This window comes from Podarcis cretensis (assembly GCF_951804945.1).
Source record: "Podarcis cretensis genome assembly, chromosome: 9".
NCBI lineage: Eukaryota > Metazoa > Chordata > Lepidosauria > Squamata > Lacertidae > Podarcis > Podarcis cretensis.
Window position 1 is genome coordinate 62,719,145 of NC_137178.1, and position 15,410 is coordinate 62,734,554.

The 15,410-nt window shown below is 40.9% G+C and overlaps 1 protein-coding gene across 4 annotated transcripts in view; it reads right to left on the reverse strand.

The window, feature by feature from the left end:
- WDR19 (WD repeat domain 19) overlaps positions 1 to 15,410 on the reverse strand; it is a 40,312-nt gene that overhangs the window by 22,245 nt on the left and 2,657 nt on the right. For 3 of the 4 annotated variants that reach the window (XM_079989629.1, XM_079989631.1, XM_079989630.1), the window contains exons 2-16: positions 14,905 to 14,996; positions 14,666 to 14,731; positions 14,266 to 14,391; positions 12,540 to 12,655; positions 12,014 to 12,129; positions 10,491 to 10,571; positions 9,988 to 10,100; positions 9,191 to 9,364; positions 8,531 to 8,601; positions 7,579 to 7,751; positions 7,373 to 7,487; positions 6,896 to 7,002; positions 6,346 to 6,468; positions 3,631 to 3,780; positions 852 to 999 (exon numbers count right to left, since the gene is read on the reverse strand). In XM_079989629.1, the coding sequence (XP_079845755.1) occupies positions 852 to 999; positions 3,631 to 3,780; positions 6,346 to 6,468; positions 6,896 to 7,002; positions 7,373 to 7,487; positions 7,579 to 7,751; positions 8,531 to 8,601; positions 9,191 to 9,364; positions 9,988 to 10,100; positions 10,491 to 10,571; positions 12,014 to 12,129; positions 12,540 to 12,655; positions 14,266 to 14,391; positions 14,666 to 14,731; positions 14,905 to 14,996 (1,771 nt within the window). Of the gene's footprint in view, positions 1 to 851; positions 1,000 to 3,630; positions 3,781 to 6,345; positions 6,469 to 6,895; positions 7,003 to 7,372; positions 7,488 to 7,578; positions 7,752 to 8,530; positions 8,602 to 9,190; positions 9,365 to 9,987; positions 10,101 to 10,490; positions 10,572 to 11,089; positions 11,201 to 12,013; positions 12,130 to 12,539; positions 12,656 to 14,265; positions 14,392 to 14,665; positions 14,732 to 14,904; positions 14,997 to 15,410 lie in introns of those variants that run through there. The other variant, XM_079989632.1, reaches the window with a different exon arrangement.

The following is a 15,410-nucleotide window of genomic DNA, read 5'->3' on the forward strand; positions in this document are numbered from 1 at the left end:
ACATTACAAATGAAAACGAAATAATTATTGAACTTGCCCATCAAAAGAACATTAGCTCTTAGTTGCTAAATAAAGATAAAACCCTTTTTAAAAAAACCCTCTTAGTTGCTGATGAATGACTAACAGAGAAATCCTAACAAGGCAGCAGGGAAGCAGAGTGTGGCAGCTTATCCACTGCACCTGAAGCAGTGCTGGCTCATACCGGCTAGGGCTGAATGGGTGGGGTAGGGTTACCCACCCCCTATATTTACAATGCCAGATCTATACCAGAAAACAAATGTTCCTTGAACATACGAGTGACAAACAAGCAAATAAAACCAGCTTGACATAAACACTAAAGTACTGTGCTACAACGTGAACATATGGGAAAATATATCCCACACTGCCAAAAAAAAAAGGATTACACAATGAAAGCAGTGGCTTAACCATAGCTAGTTTAGAATTTCTACTTTCTGGAATTTTGTTCCTAGCAGTTATGACCATGTATTTAAAAGGAAAATCAGATTAACTGGCACAGCCTAATTTGTGGCTTATCTGGCTCTTATACTCCATCATTGTTGTAATCTGACGTACAGTCACTTGAGAATAAAGCCCATTGAAATAACCTTACACCAGAAGTTCTACTGTTGTTCATTGTCCTATAGAACCAAATTCACACAAGGGTATGAAATAAATATTGAGCACTACTAAACTACACAACCAACCTAAAATTCCATTAATCCATTCGTTCTGTGTTTTGTTATGTCTTTCCTCCACCAATCATCTATTTTATATTGTAAGCTTCTAGGGGTTTTCTTTCAGTTGCTCTGCAAAATGTACACTGTTGGAATAATAATGCAACTTTACACTACCTTGAATAGTATCCTTGTGAAAAATGTATGTGTATATTTTGTCGTCATCATAAGCAACAAAGACACCTTTGTCCATTGGCCAATTTTCCCACAGAATACCCTTGATGGTTGGCTGGAAATTTGGGATCTCAAAGGCAATATCAGTTACCTACAAAAGGCAGCAGTGCAAAATTAATTTCTAAATAAAAATGTTAATGAGATCTAATTAATTTTGTAGTTACATTACTATTTTATAAGAGTCAGGTGCACCCCATTCCCACATTAACAGCTGCAATCTAAGGTGTCTGCAATGGAGATCTGAGAATAACCTGAACTTACAGATCCAAATACTCCCCCCCCCATTCCTTTGGTCACAATTCAACAGAAATATGGACATCTAAGAAAAGCAATAAAAAGTGCTGAAATAGGATATAGTTTGGTTACTACTAAAAGGCACAGTTCTCTTACTCAATTCCTCTCTTTTCTAGCAATATGAGCACCTCTGCCACAGTCATTTCCTTCACTCTATTCAGTGAAGCAGAGAAGGTAAGGGAAAAGTCTTGTCACTTTCATATGGTCCCCTTGACCAGCCCTGACATACCCACATACCCAAAAGGGCATGCAGGCAGGCATGGGTGCTCATACAAACAATGCAATTTAAAATAAAAGCAAAGTGGGCTTCCGGTTCTTGTCCCACGCCTTGGTGATGGGTCTCTCAACATTGGAGAGAGGCACAGGCTGGGGAAAAAGGGGGTTGGAGGGGTTAAACCATCTCCTATAAACCTCTCGGGGCATGGGAGGTAAAGGTGACCATGGGTCCTAATGGCTCACTGCACTTCGCTTGATGCAAAAAACCCCAAATTGCCATTGGATGCAGAGGTTCTCCTTATAATTGGGTTCTAATTGGCATTAAGAATAGGCACGAATCGGAGGAGATGGACATTATAACCACGGACAATCAGCTGCACGGAACGAGATTTGAAATTGGGAGAATATTCTATCTTGTGCTGGAGATGGATGGATGGAGAAAGGGGTACTCTGCTATATTTTATGAAAGTTTTTACATTTATGGTTCGGCAACCCTCTAATGCAGTTGTACCTCGGGATACATACGCTTCAGGTTACATACGCTTCAGGTTACAGACTCCGCTAACCCAGAAATAGTACCTCGGGTTAAGAACTTTGCTTCAGGATGAGAACAGAAATCATGCTCTGGCGGCGCGGCGGCAACAGGAGGCCCCATTAGCTAAAGTGGCGCTTCAGGTTAAGAACAGTTTCAGGTTAAGAACCGACCTCCAGAACAAATTAAGTACTTAACCCAAGGTACAACTGCACTGAATTTTAAGATATACAAGTGAAGACGGTTTGATGTACGATGTAACACTGAGATTTAAAAGAAGATGTAAAGCTGCATGTGGCTTGAGAGGAGTAAGGGTGTGGCGGGAGATACTGCTTGTTTTGTTTGGAAGGATGTCGCTGGGAGTTAAGAGCCTACCCGCCCCCTCTAAAAAAAGACTGAAAGATAATGGAGAGGTTGAAATATAACCTTTTTTTTTTTTAAAAAAAAAGCAAAATGCTATTGTAGCCGTGCAAGGAAAGCGGTGTGAGGGCTTTTTGGATGTTGATAGAGGAATGGTGCCACCTTTCCCCTCCCTTCTCAGCTGGTGAATTTCTGGAAATTGTTGATTTGGTGCCAGTGAAAGAGGGATCTGCTGTTGTTGATTTAGAATGAGTATTATGGGAAGGAGCTGAGCCGAAGAAAGAAAAGCGTTTAACCTTGAAGTTGCAGCTCTGCCCCAACCAGGCTGGAATACAACAACAGTGTATGGAGATAGCTCCAAATGCCGTGGAAAAAGGAAAACATCAGAAAGACATATAAGGCCAAGAGGACCAACAACTGACTTTTGGGCACACGCATGATGAAAACGAAAAAGCTATGGTTCCTCACTTGAAGCCTTTTTCTGGAAGTTAAATAATATAGTAACAAGAATAAAAATAATAAAGAGTGCAGCTGCTAATTATGTGATAATTTTGAAAAATGGAATGTAATAGAAATAAGTAAGAATATGAAACAAAGTAATATAAGATCATAAAGATCCATCAAGAATGGTGCGCGGGAAGCCTCTTAACAAAATTGTATAAATTTTGAACTAATTTGTGTAATTGGGTTTATATTGGAAAGTCAATAAAAATAATTGGCAATAAAAAAAAGCAAAGTGGAGTTGACAAGGCTTCCCCCCATCTTGTTGGCTTCATTAGAGACCTGTGAGGAGGGACAGTGAAGGAAATGGGAAGTGGGGCAGATAAAAGGATTACATGCTATCTGATTGTTACTAGCCATGACAGAACAGAATTGCCTCTGAACGTAGTCTCAGGGCAGGCCAGGGGTTTAGTGATATTTAAAGCAGGTAAAGCATAACCAGAGAACAATAGCAATGGACATGAAGAGTGGAAGCCTCCCATGACAACTAAAGCAGTTCAAAATGTGTGTGGTTTTGGGTAACAAAGCCCACAATCAATTTCACAATCTACAGGAGAGGACTGGCATAGTTCAATAGACCATCGTGTTGTACTTAGACTGGAGAGACCTGGTTCAAATGCCTAATTTATGGCATCTAGCATGTCAGTTTCTCATCCCAATGACCTCACAGATTTTTGAAAATGAAATAGAATAAATCTATTTACACTAAGTACCTATCTTTAGAAAATGGGTGGACTAAAAACGAGGGGAAAAGCAAGTCTGTAAGGGAGAAATAAGCAGATTGCAACCTATAAATTAGGAATGGAATAAATAACTTACCGGACAGTAAACAAATCCATCACTTTTGTCATCAATGAAAACTAATCTAGACCCATTGGGATCTGGGAAGATGTTTCTCACACTGACGGGATGGCGGTACTCATTCACAAACTGCCAATCTTCAATGTAGAAATACTGAATAGCACCAGTCTAACAACCAACAAAACAAGAGCCATAATACTAGCATTAGAGCCTGAAAAACTAATGCATTTGCAGCTGAAGTAGGTAATCCAGACAACCAGACCAGCAAAACATTTTTGGCTTGAGAACCGACAAAGGAACAATTAATTACAAGCACCTCATTGAAATTGAGGGTAGCTGCTCTTGTTGGGTAGACAGGCCCATCGCCTTGGGCAGGTTCTTCCCCTGACACCTCATGCTTCAAAGAGTTTGCAGAGAAAATCAGGCCGGGAGCCCTCAAGGGATTCTGAGCCACGGCCAAGCCAAAACTGCTCCCCTCAGAACCTTTTCTCTCTTATCTCTCCACCGACAAGAACTGTGTAGATTAAGGCCTCTTGGGAACAGTGGAAGACAAAGTAAACCTGCACAGGTAGCTAGGTTGGCCAGTGTTGGGTGGGAGGTGTCACTCTACCACGCAGTGAGGGAAGATTTGCTTAATTTGCATGGCCCTGCCTAGCGGAGCGAGTCAGAAGGTCCACCCATCCGAGGATTCCCTCCTCCACTGCAGGAAAATGGAAAGGAGTCCCTACCCTGGAAGAAACATATTAGGGAGTGGCATTTGGAACAACCAACTCTCAAATCAGATCTGGACAAATATTGCAGAGGAACACTTTCCATATGCCACTGAGGAATACCAATGACAGATGGTGATAATAAGGTGCAAGGATTGGATGGTGGAGCAATTATATTGGCTGGGTGGACCAACTCAGAGTCTTCCCTCCTTCTACTATGGTAAAGGGACCCCTGGCCATTAGGTCCAGTCGTGGATGACTCTGGGGTTGAGGCGCTCATCTCGCTTTATTGGCCGAGGGAGCCGGCGTACAGCTTCCGGGTCATGTGGCCAGCATGACTAAGCTGCTTCTGGCAAACCAGAGCAGCGCACGGAAATGCCATTTACCTTCCCGCTGGAGCGGTACCTATTTATCTACTTGTACTTTGATGTGCTTTCAAACTGCTAGGTTGGCAGGAGCAGGGACCGAGCAACGGGAGCTCACCCCGTCACGGGGATTCGAACTGCCGACCTTCTGATTGGCAAGCCCTAGGCTCTGTGGTTTAACCCACAGCACCACCCATGTCCCTCTCCTTCTACTACTTCCCTACAAAAAACATATTTTCACTCACCCAGACCAAGGATAGTCCCCTATCCTCTAGCTCAGGGGTTTTCAACCATTGTGCCATGGCACCCTGGGGTGCCTTGAAAGATAATCGAGGTGCCGCAGGCAACACTGGCCTTTGTCCCTCTTTCCTTTCCTCCCTCCTCTGGTCCCCGCTTGAGTCTCTGCCACCTGCACAGCTATTTGCTGCAACAGCCCTGGCTACAAGTTCCTCACACGAATGGTGCCTCTGGGGCTGGCCAATGGGTGCCTGTTGCCAGAAGCTGAGGCAGCCTTGGAATAAGCAAGCAAGCGAGTGAAGAATCGCAGCCGCCAGCCAACCCTTGCTGTTGTTAATGGACAAACAAGTAGGGCAGGCAGGCACTGGCGCTGCACTGGCTTGCTGTGTGAAAGGCCTGCCTGGGACCTGAGAACCCGGTGCTGAAGGGGAGCCATTCTGCCTTGCAGGCCCAGCAGTGCCCACTGCTAACACTGCTGCCTCCCAAGCTAAGATACTAGCCTCACATTCATCTTTGGCCAGTCTCCGTTGGGCCACTAAGGCTGGAGGCATCCTCTTCCCAGGCCCCTGTGGGGTAGTGTGAAGAGGCACCTCTCTTTGGGGCAGGAGAGCAGCTCAGAAACCAGGGGTGGCAGCAATGGCTGCTCAGAGGACTCCCAAGGGGAGGGGAGAGGAGGCTGAGTCAACACTCCACAAGGGAGGGTGTTTGAAAAGGGGTGAGAGACTGCCAGCTCTGCAGGCAAGGGGTGACATAACTGGGCTCCTGAGACTCTGCTAACCCAGAAATATTACCTTGGGTTAAGTACTTTGCTTCAGGATGAGTAAAGAAATTGTGCAGTGGCGGTGCAGCGGCAGCAGGAGGCCCCATTAGCTAAAGTGGTGCTTCAGGTTAAGAACAGTTTCAAGTTAAGAACAGACCTCCAGAACGCATTAAGTTCTTAACCCGAGATACCACTGTATTATGGATTCTTTCAGCAGTGAGAGGTGGGGCAGTCTGACCCTTCATTGCTGAAAAATATTAAGAGTAAAAAGGAAAGGTTACAAAACTCCTCTTACCCCTTCTCCTACATGTTGTTAGCTAAAAGGAAGGAGGTGGCCACCTGTTGAAAGAGACCACTAGTTTTGCTGAAAAGGCAGGACACCAAATGGCATCTTTCAAGAGGGGAGAATGCGATCAGAAAAGATGAATGACAGAGGGATGCGGCCACAGGAAGGGGAAAAGGGGCATGAATTTTGTTTCTTTCTTTTGCCCCCCTTTCCTCCCATTGTGTCTCACTTGTTTTGGTTATTCGTAAGAGAATGTGGAAAAGAACCAAGGAGTGTCATGAAATGTACATGCACAAAATGCAACCGGTATGCTTAATAATTAACATTTTATACTACTAAGATGGCATCCACAGTTTGAAACAGACAACTACTTACATCAGTACCATAGATGAGGAAATCATTGGTTAAAGCATGGCACAAAATTTTATTTTTATCATCTGTATCTGGGAAGAGTCTAGTTTCCCGTTCTTCCTGGGTATTGGAGCGTTCACTTTCTATCTAAAATAATACAGCAAAGCGAAGGTTTTTTAATCAGCAATAAAAAATGAACATGTTTCAGGAGCTCATAATCTAAAATTAAGGAAGCTAGCTGCATACTATATCAATCTCAGCCTCATCCTTTCCCCCTTTAATGAGTCATAAATCTCCACTAGCCACCCCGAATCTCAAGAGGACTTTTCACACCAACTCTGTTAACTATGTAATTATCCGAAACTTTTTGCCTTTCAGTTGCCTGCAACTAATCTCAGTGGTTCATTTTGCTTCTTGTTGTTCTCCAGTAACCAGCTGCTAAATTAGACTGGAAATGAACTGGTTATCTAGGTTAAATGCATCACAGAAGAGCACATAATTAGGAGTTTCTCGTCCAGCTCTATTCTAGCAGTTCATGTGACTCTTGGGAGTTCAGAATGCCTAATATACTTACCATATGCAACTGAACTTTACCCTCAAAACGTGCAGCAGCATAGTCAGAATTAAGGCACATACTGGCTACTGTTCCAAGATATTCCATGTCCTTGAGCTTTTTTACACCTGCAAAACGTGGAATGAAATTTTGTCGTGATTCTCTCTTTTGAACATGTCCTTGGCCACTTAAAATACTTCAAATATTTGGAACAATGCAATCAGGTTGTGACTGTCAGGGCTATGTGGCCCACATGAAGACGAAAAGCTCCATCTTTCTTTCATAATCCCAATAATAATTGTTTCATATTATTTTTACATCATCTAAATTGTGTGTCCTGTAACATCTTACAAGAGGTATAATTAGCTGTTGTGACACTAAGGGTACAATATGAAGCAATAAACTTATTAACATATTATAGAATAACCAGTAATTCAATAAAATACAACAGTGCTACACTACTTCAGTGTGGAATAATGGAACTAGAGATATACTTACTGCTCTCTCCAAGAACATAAAACCATGCCCGATTATTCATGCCAACAGCCAAGTGATAATGGCCAATAGCCACAAAGTTGGGCTCAACTTCCACAGAAACTGTAATTGGTAGCTCCTGCCAAGACAGACCATACCGCTTTTGCTGAGAACTGCTTAGAACAAAATGTTACACCTAACTAAACTTTAAAATGAATGAAGTACTATACACTTTCAATGTGGTTGGCAACTGTCACTTCAAGGAGCGAGGTGAGGTACGCGATCCGTGTGCTGTATGAGTCTCCAAGAATGGGAAGTTTTGTCAAGAAGACATGGATAGTCCCTTTCTTCGTAGACACTGCCAGCAACTGTCCATCGTCTGTCCATGACAACTGATCTAGACCTAAAATATCAACGAGGTTTTGTAACAACAACAACAACAGTATTCTATTTTAGAAATCCAAGAGGCAATACCTTCATCACTAAAAAGTATTTTCTGTGTCTTAAAGAGTAACCTACCTGTGTCAGATTAGCACAATGGCACACACAACAATATATACCTTTATTTCTAATGCCATATTTAAGTTGATAGCTCTTGTCCCCAAGTCTTTGGGGAATTATGTAAGCTACAATGGGCATATTAGCAATGAATTGCACTTCTGCTCTGCCCTTCGTTCAAGAATCTCAGGGCAGCTTATATGGTGTTATCATATTTTATCCTTTCCACAACCCAATGAGGAAGGCTAGTCTGAGATAAAGCAGCAAGAACTGGGCTTCAATGCTGCTTCCCACCTTCCTTTCATACACGTGGGGAAGAGATAAAAAGCTCTCCCTTTGCAAGGATCCTAGCCAGTGGGCAAGTTACTGAGTAAACCATGGTTTGGCACATTCAAACAGCAAACTGTGGTTTGCAGCTATGTCTAATCCAAGGCTTGTCACTGTTGGTTTCAACTACTCCACAGTATGGTTTGAAGGACTGTCTTAAGAAAGTCACAGGTCACGTTAAGGTTATTAATAGCAAAGCTCAGCTGAGTGAGAGTTGGAACCCAAGTCTGGTTGGTCCAATCCACAAACTGTAGTTACTGCATCACATTTCTTTATATAAGCAAATTGCTAATGCAAATTAAGAATCTGTCTTATATGATTTGACAAGCAATCAGGTAAATCTGGAAGTGGTCATACCTTTATTTTCATCCTCCAAGTTTATTATTGCATACATTTCATTCAAATCTGACAAGTCATGAATCTTGATGCTAAAATAAAAAGAAAATCACTTCCTTCAGTGTTAACTTACAACATAATAAGATGAAGGTACTGTTGCTGAGTACTTCCTGGGTCTGGGACTTGGGCAGACAACCTGATCTAGATGGAGTTGCACCCCCCCACACACCCGAGGGAGCTGATTTTTAGCCTGGGGTACTCTTGGAATCATTGTCACTAAAAGCAAAGGTGGCTCTGTGGCATGAAGTACCTATACCCAGTTCGAGCTGGCTCATCAGCTTCAGTGTTCTTGGATCAGGATAGCTTAGCTATGGCATTACATACTCTGATAACATCTCAATTAGACTACTGTAGTATGCTCTATGTGGGGCTGCCCTTGAAGATGGTATAAAAGTTACAGCTGGTGCAGAATTGCTTTCTCCCTTGGAATAAGCAAGATAGCATATCAGTACATGAAAGATAACAGCTTCTGTCAGAAACCAAACAGATCTCTTGATCAGGGTACTAATGTCTTAACATGACCTCAAACTGTTCTAGGACAGCATTTTCAGAGTCAATATTAGCACTTCCTTTGTGATAGCTTGTATTTTAAGGGCTTCATATGAAAACATGATGACTCACCAGTTATCTCCACATGATGCAACTTTGTTTAGTGACTGTGATATTGCAATGCTAGTCAGGTTATCTTTATGATCATATGCCTGAAAGATCTCATGGCCAATCTCTCGAACGTGTGTAGAAATCACCACAAAACAGCCAAGCGAGAACCCTATCATGATGTAATTATCACCATACCTGTAAAGATTTCAACAATATGATCAAAACCCGTTCAAGCAACATGGCTGCAGAAAGAAAGAAAAGTTGAAGACACAATCTCAGAATTGTCAGCTGGCTGGGGAGGGTGGGGAATGGGATTGTTCACAGAAAACCAAATTCTATTTCAAAATTAAACTACTAGGAGACGCTGGAACAACTGCATTTGCGTCTCTTTTCAAGAACACTGACTTTTTAGTCTATAAAAGCAGGGATTTAGAACCTGTTGCCCTCCAGCTGTTCAGCTGCCATCAGCCTCAGCCAACATGAGCAATCATCTCAGGAATGATAGAAGTTGCAGTCTAGCAACATCCAGACAGTCAAAGCTTATTCACTCTGCTATAAAGTATTCAGACTTCCCTAACTAAAGTAACAGCACAAAACCCATCCTAGCACAAAACATTTATAAAAGCAATTTATTATGGCAGAAGCTTTTGTGCACTGCTGAAGTTGACAGTGTTCGTGGAAGGTTATGGCATAATAATACTCTCAGCTGTTCTTGCTTCAATAGATTAATACAGCTTGTCAGCTACCCATCTGGAAATGTCTATAATGCTCAAGCACTCTCTTTCATGTGATCTTACTAGTTTGGTGAATAGCTTTACCATTTATAAGAGACAATGTTCCCGTAGCGTGGCTGAAACGCCAGTTCAATTGGGTTCTCTGGATCTCTGAAATTATAAATATACAGGGTTTTCTGAGCAACGACAATGCATACCTGGAAAAAAAGAGAGAGAAGAAAATAATATATTGAACAAGACCAGAATCATCTTATGGTAATAATGCAATGGTAGTGTTCCTTAAGAGGATTAGAAATTATTCTCCCGACATGATTATTTATTTCTAAGACAGCCTTTGTAAGCATCAACTGCTAAGAAAATCAAAGACACCTATCTTAAATCTTTTACTGTGCCTTGTCAAGTAACACAATAAAGCTCTTACGATAAGAATGACACTAATGTCTCAGAGTTGCAATCTAATTTTGGAATTCTTATGACAAACAAAATTTGTATTTTATTTTCTTGTGTTATAACTTTCCCTTATTACTTTCTTTGCAAAGCCCCTTTGGTTTCAAGCAATATATACTGCTATGTTGTTAAATACTTACTGTGGTCTCATTTCCTCCTGTTCTATCATCAGTTTTCATTACTATAAACTCCATATCGCTGGGTTCTCCTCTTACTGTTGTCTGCAAGAATAAGGTTCCAAGGTTAATAGAATAAGTAATTTTTATTTTTTGAAACAGTTACACTGGCCTGGTATACCCATAACACTACACCATAGTTTGTTAATAAATCACAAGTTAGCCACAAGTTGTCCCACAGATGATAAGAAACTATAGCTTTCCCCCTCCAATGTTTGTTTTCCAGCCACTCTTCCCTCATGCCTTTATAGCCTGGTTAAGGAAGGGTGCTGAGTTCCCATGCAACACGAAGCCATTAGTTAAAACAAAGCAAGGTTTGTAAAGTAAAGCAAAAACAAAAGTCTAGGTTCAGATAATGGCTTGTTGGCAGTAAATGTACCACAGTTAAGTCACTGGGCTGGGTTCACACATACTGCTAAGTTTAATAAATCATGATTTAGTGCTAAGAGCAAACTAGGCCATTGACAGGAAAACCACAAAACAATGCAATGATTTTTCAGGTGTTAATACAGTAATATTAACAGCTATCAACCTCAATTCCAAAAGCAGCTTTGGACACTAACTTTGTGTGGAGGAACCAGATGCACAAACTGGCTGTGCTTCCTGTTCTCTACAATAATGTAATGTTTGGACACAACTGTCATATTTTCTCCATTCCACCTTATAAAGTCTTTCATTTGCTTGCCTTAAGACTCTGTCAAGGAAGAAAGAATTACATGTGGCCTGAGATTTTAAACAATGCCTTTATGGAAAATCGCTGATCCCAGCCAGCTGGGCACAATGGTTTAATTCTTAGAACATCACCACAAACAGCTACACCATTTCTGACATTAGTTTCTCCTGTAGTTACAAAATTTGGATCCTGCTTCTTTTTCTCATTGAGGAACTCAAAGCGGCTAACAAAATAACATATTGTACAAAATAAGCATAAAACCGAAATGATACAATAATATCCTTTGCCAACTGTATCCTAGGACTTAGATAGTGCCTATCTATATATATGGAGATCCCCATTATCAGTTAATTAGCCTTTTCACTGCCCTCTGGGAGAAAGAGGCAGGGAAAGACAAGGGGGGTAAACGGGGACAAAAATCTATGTCTTTCACAAAAATAACTGGTGTTGGTTATCATGGATGACCTTTCAAGCATCTTACAGTTGTTGTTTTTAAAGATTGGGCACTCTCACTAACAGAAGTTGGTCCAATAAAAAGCAAAGCTGCAACCAATGTTTAAACTACACAGATTCTTGAACATTAACCCAGGATATTTTCACACACAACACTAAATAGTCTTTGTTCTTTTTCATTTCCTGAGCCTGTAATTCAAATGCGAAACTTCAACTGGCTCAAACAGGCATTTGGTTTGTAACCAATTTTCGTCTGCTTTCTCGCTCACATTAACATTCACACATAGAGCAAATGGAGGCAAAGGCATTTTTTCATATAACTGTTATAATCTTGTGCATAACAACAATGTAGGTTTATTACCACTCTGATTGTATCTCCTTCGTGGTTGCTAATTGTTACCAGTTTGTCCTCACCACCTAATGCTATGAATTTCCCACCGCTCCAACAACCACATGTAATCCGTTTGGTGTGCTTACCTGGTAAAACAAATTCACATAGAAAAAAAATCACAATTTGCTCACTAAAGATATTGAACAATGCATGGACGTTAAGTATGTGATTCAAGTAGGCATATCCAATAATACAATTATCATTTTAAGCTGGAAAACTGTGAATTATTAAAAGAAAACAGACAAATAGCGTAGGAACCTGCGGCCCTCCTAATATTGTTGGACTACAAATCCCATCATCCTTGACCATTCGCCATGCTGGCTGGGCCTGATGGATGATGAAGTTCAACACCATCTGGTAGATCACAGTTTCCTCATCTACAATTACACATGGTGAAATACTTACACTAGAAAGATATTAACTAGATTTTAATAAAGTGAGCAAATTTCTGCTCTCTCTCCACACAGACGTTCACTAATTTTATAATGGTACTGACCAAGGATAGGAATCTTGCGAGAAGTTTGGCGGTTATATATTAGTACATTTCCCTTAGCTGTTCCAGCAGCAAGTAAGGGTTCGGCTTTAGACCAACGTAAGAAAGACATTGGTTCCCTGTAATAAAAAAATGAAATAGGCTTTCAATACAGTCAAACCTCGGTTTTCACACGTCTCGGCAGCTGAACGTTTCGGCAGCCAAACACCGAAACGCAGAAGTGAATGCTTCCACTTTCAAACACACCTCGGAAGTCAAACAGCTTCCGAGGTGCGTTTCTTATTCCCCTCCCCCCCCCCCGAACTTGCTGACAGCCCTCTGATCCTCGGTTTTTGAACATTTCGGAAGTTGAACAGATTTCCGGAATGGATTACGTTCAAAAAATGAGGTTCCACTGTAACAACAAGAGTGTTGAACGGATTACCATTTTTTATTGACAATATTTAAGGAAACAGCAGTAAGGAGAGAAAGTACTTGGTTCAAGATCAGAAAAGCAGGCGCAGTTATGATTCTGTAGTAGAAAACTGATGATTGGCATTCAAGAGATGGCCTGGTTTGCACAATAGGGTAAGCCAAATTGCTCTACAACATTTCCTAGATTAACATCTCACCTATCCTTACTTTACTTCTTGTTTCCTGGCATAGTTTCTGTCACATTCCTTTTCTGTATTAGCAATACACACTCATAATAAAATAAGAGGAGCCTGTTGGATCAGGCCAATGGCCCATATAGTCCAGCATTCTGTTGTTATTGTTAGTGTTACTGGCCTTTATTGGCATAAGTTTAAACAATAAAATCATAAAATCAAACAAAGTCTTCCAAATACATTAATAATACAGACACATACAATATATAAAAGACTAGATAGCCACCACTGAGGAAGTCAGGCAACTTTAGATTTAGTTTAAAAAAACACAGATGCCAGTAGGAAACCCCTCAAGTAGTACCTGAGCTCAAGTAGATAAATAGGTACTGCTCCGGCAGGAAGGTAAACGGCGTTTCCATGTGCTGCGCTGGTTCGCCAGAAGCGGCTTAGTCCTGCTGGCCACATGACCTGGAAGCTGTACGCCAGCTCCCTTGGCCAATAAAGTGAGATGAGCGCCACAACCCCCGAGTCGGCCAAGACTGGACCTAATGGTCAGGGGTCCCTTTACCTTTACCTTTATCCCTGAAGATGGCAATATAAGTAACAACGAAGAACAAGCTGAAAGTGCCAATCAGAACTGACTGATCAATGTTCCGTATTCTAAAAAGGTTTCTTCTGGAAATAATTTCATAAGATGAGGAAATTAGATCTGTGCCCTTCTTGCACCATTCACCTTGGTGGTACAGATACAAAACCTAGGGCTGCCATATGTCCGGATTCTCCTGGACATTACTGGGATTTCAAAAGCAGAATACACATCTAGGGGAAATTTCCAAAAGCTGGCACTTTGTTCTGGATCTTAGGCAACTCAATTAAAAAAAACCCTTTTTCGGGGGGGGGAGCTCAACTTTTGGATTCCCCCCCCCCCAAAGCTCTCAACAATTTTAGGAGGAAATAGAATATGGCAATCCTTCAGAACCTGCGCTACCAGCAAGAAAAATTCATTCATAAAACTACAACTAAAAACTTCTCCCATTTAAACAAGACAACCTATGCCCTGTATTAATTTTAGGTTGCAATTATACTAAATGTATAAACTGGCCTGGAAATATACTTTTTCTTAAAGCACACTTTTTGCTTACCTCATGCTAGTGTCTATCAGGCTGATTTTGTTTGTGTTGGCATCCCACAGATAAATGCAAATGGCCTTATCAGCAATTATTGCTAAGGTATCACCATCTTGATCCCAGTCCATAGCAATGCAGTTGCTAAGGAAACACAGAAAGGATTAACCGTATGTTCCAATATTTGGTTCGAAAATATGAAACTGAGTGGAAATGCAAGCCTGACTAGCTCCTTGAAGGAGATATCCATTCCGCATAATTCTGTTCTCCTAAAATAAAGTACAGTCTAATCTCATGCAATTTCATAACCTTCTCCGCCACCATTTTTGAAGGCATTTATGCCAAACAAATCAGATAATCTAATGTTGAATTTGCCTAAAAGTAATATTTTGCTTTCACAAAATTGTACAAGACTTACCCTGGTAAAATAATTTCATTTTTCTTTTGACCATGGCGATCGAAGATTTTTACAGTGTGATTGTGTCTAAAAATAAAAAAAAAAAGAACAGAAGAGAAGAGGAATAATCATTATGGTGGTCATCTTTCATACATCTGTAAATATTATTAAAGTCTGTAAGCTGCTTCTATGACAAAATCTGATTCATCTATTTAGTTAATTAACATATACAATAAAGAAATCTTTATTAACTTACTTACCCTGCAACAGCAATGTAGTTTCCTACAGTTTTTTGCCAAGCAAACTGCACAGGTGAACTAGGTGCATCCCTTTCAGACAGGGTAAATACTCGCTATGGAAAGAAATTGACAATTAAAGATGCACAATTATTAAATGTTTTCAATTTTTCTTTTTTTCATTTACAAGGCATACCTAATTCAGGGAAAAAAAACAATTACCAAGTTTCTGCAATGCTAGAAAAACCAAGAAATATATTTTTATAAAGGCATACAGACAGAATCTGTTCTAAGTACCTTCTGCTAAATTTTGGAGACAAACAGGCAAAAGTGCATAATCCCCCAAACAGGTGACAGCTGTGGAACTGAAGTTTTACAGCAGCTGTATGGAAACTTTGGCTCTTCAGGTGTTGCTGAGCTACAACTCTGATCAGCATCCCTGGCCATTGGCTACGCTTGCTGGGGCTGATGGGAATTGTGGTTCAACAAAATCTGGAGGGCTAAATGTTTCGTACACCTGCTTTAGAGCA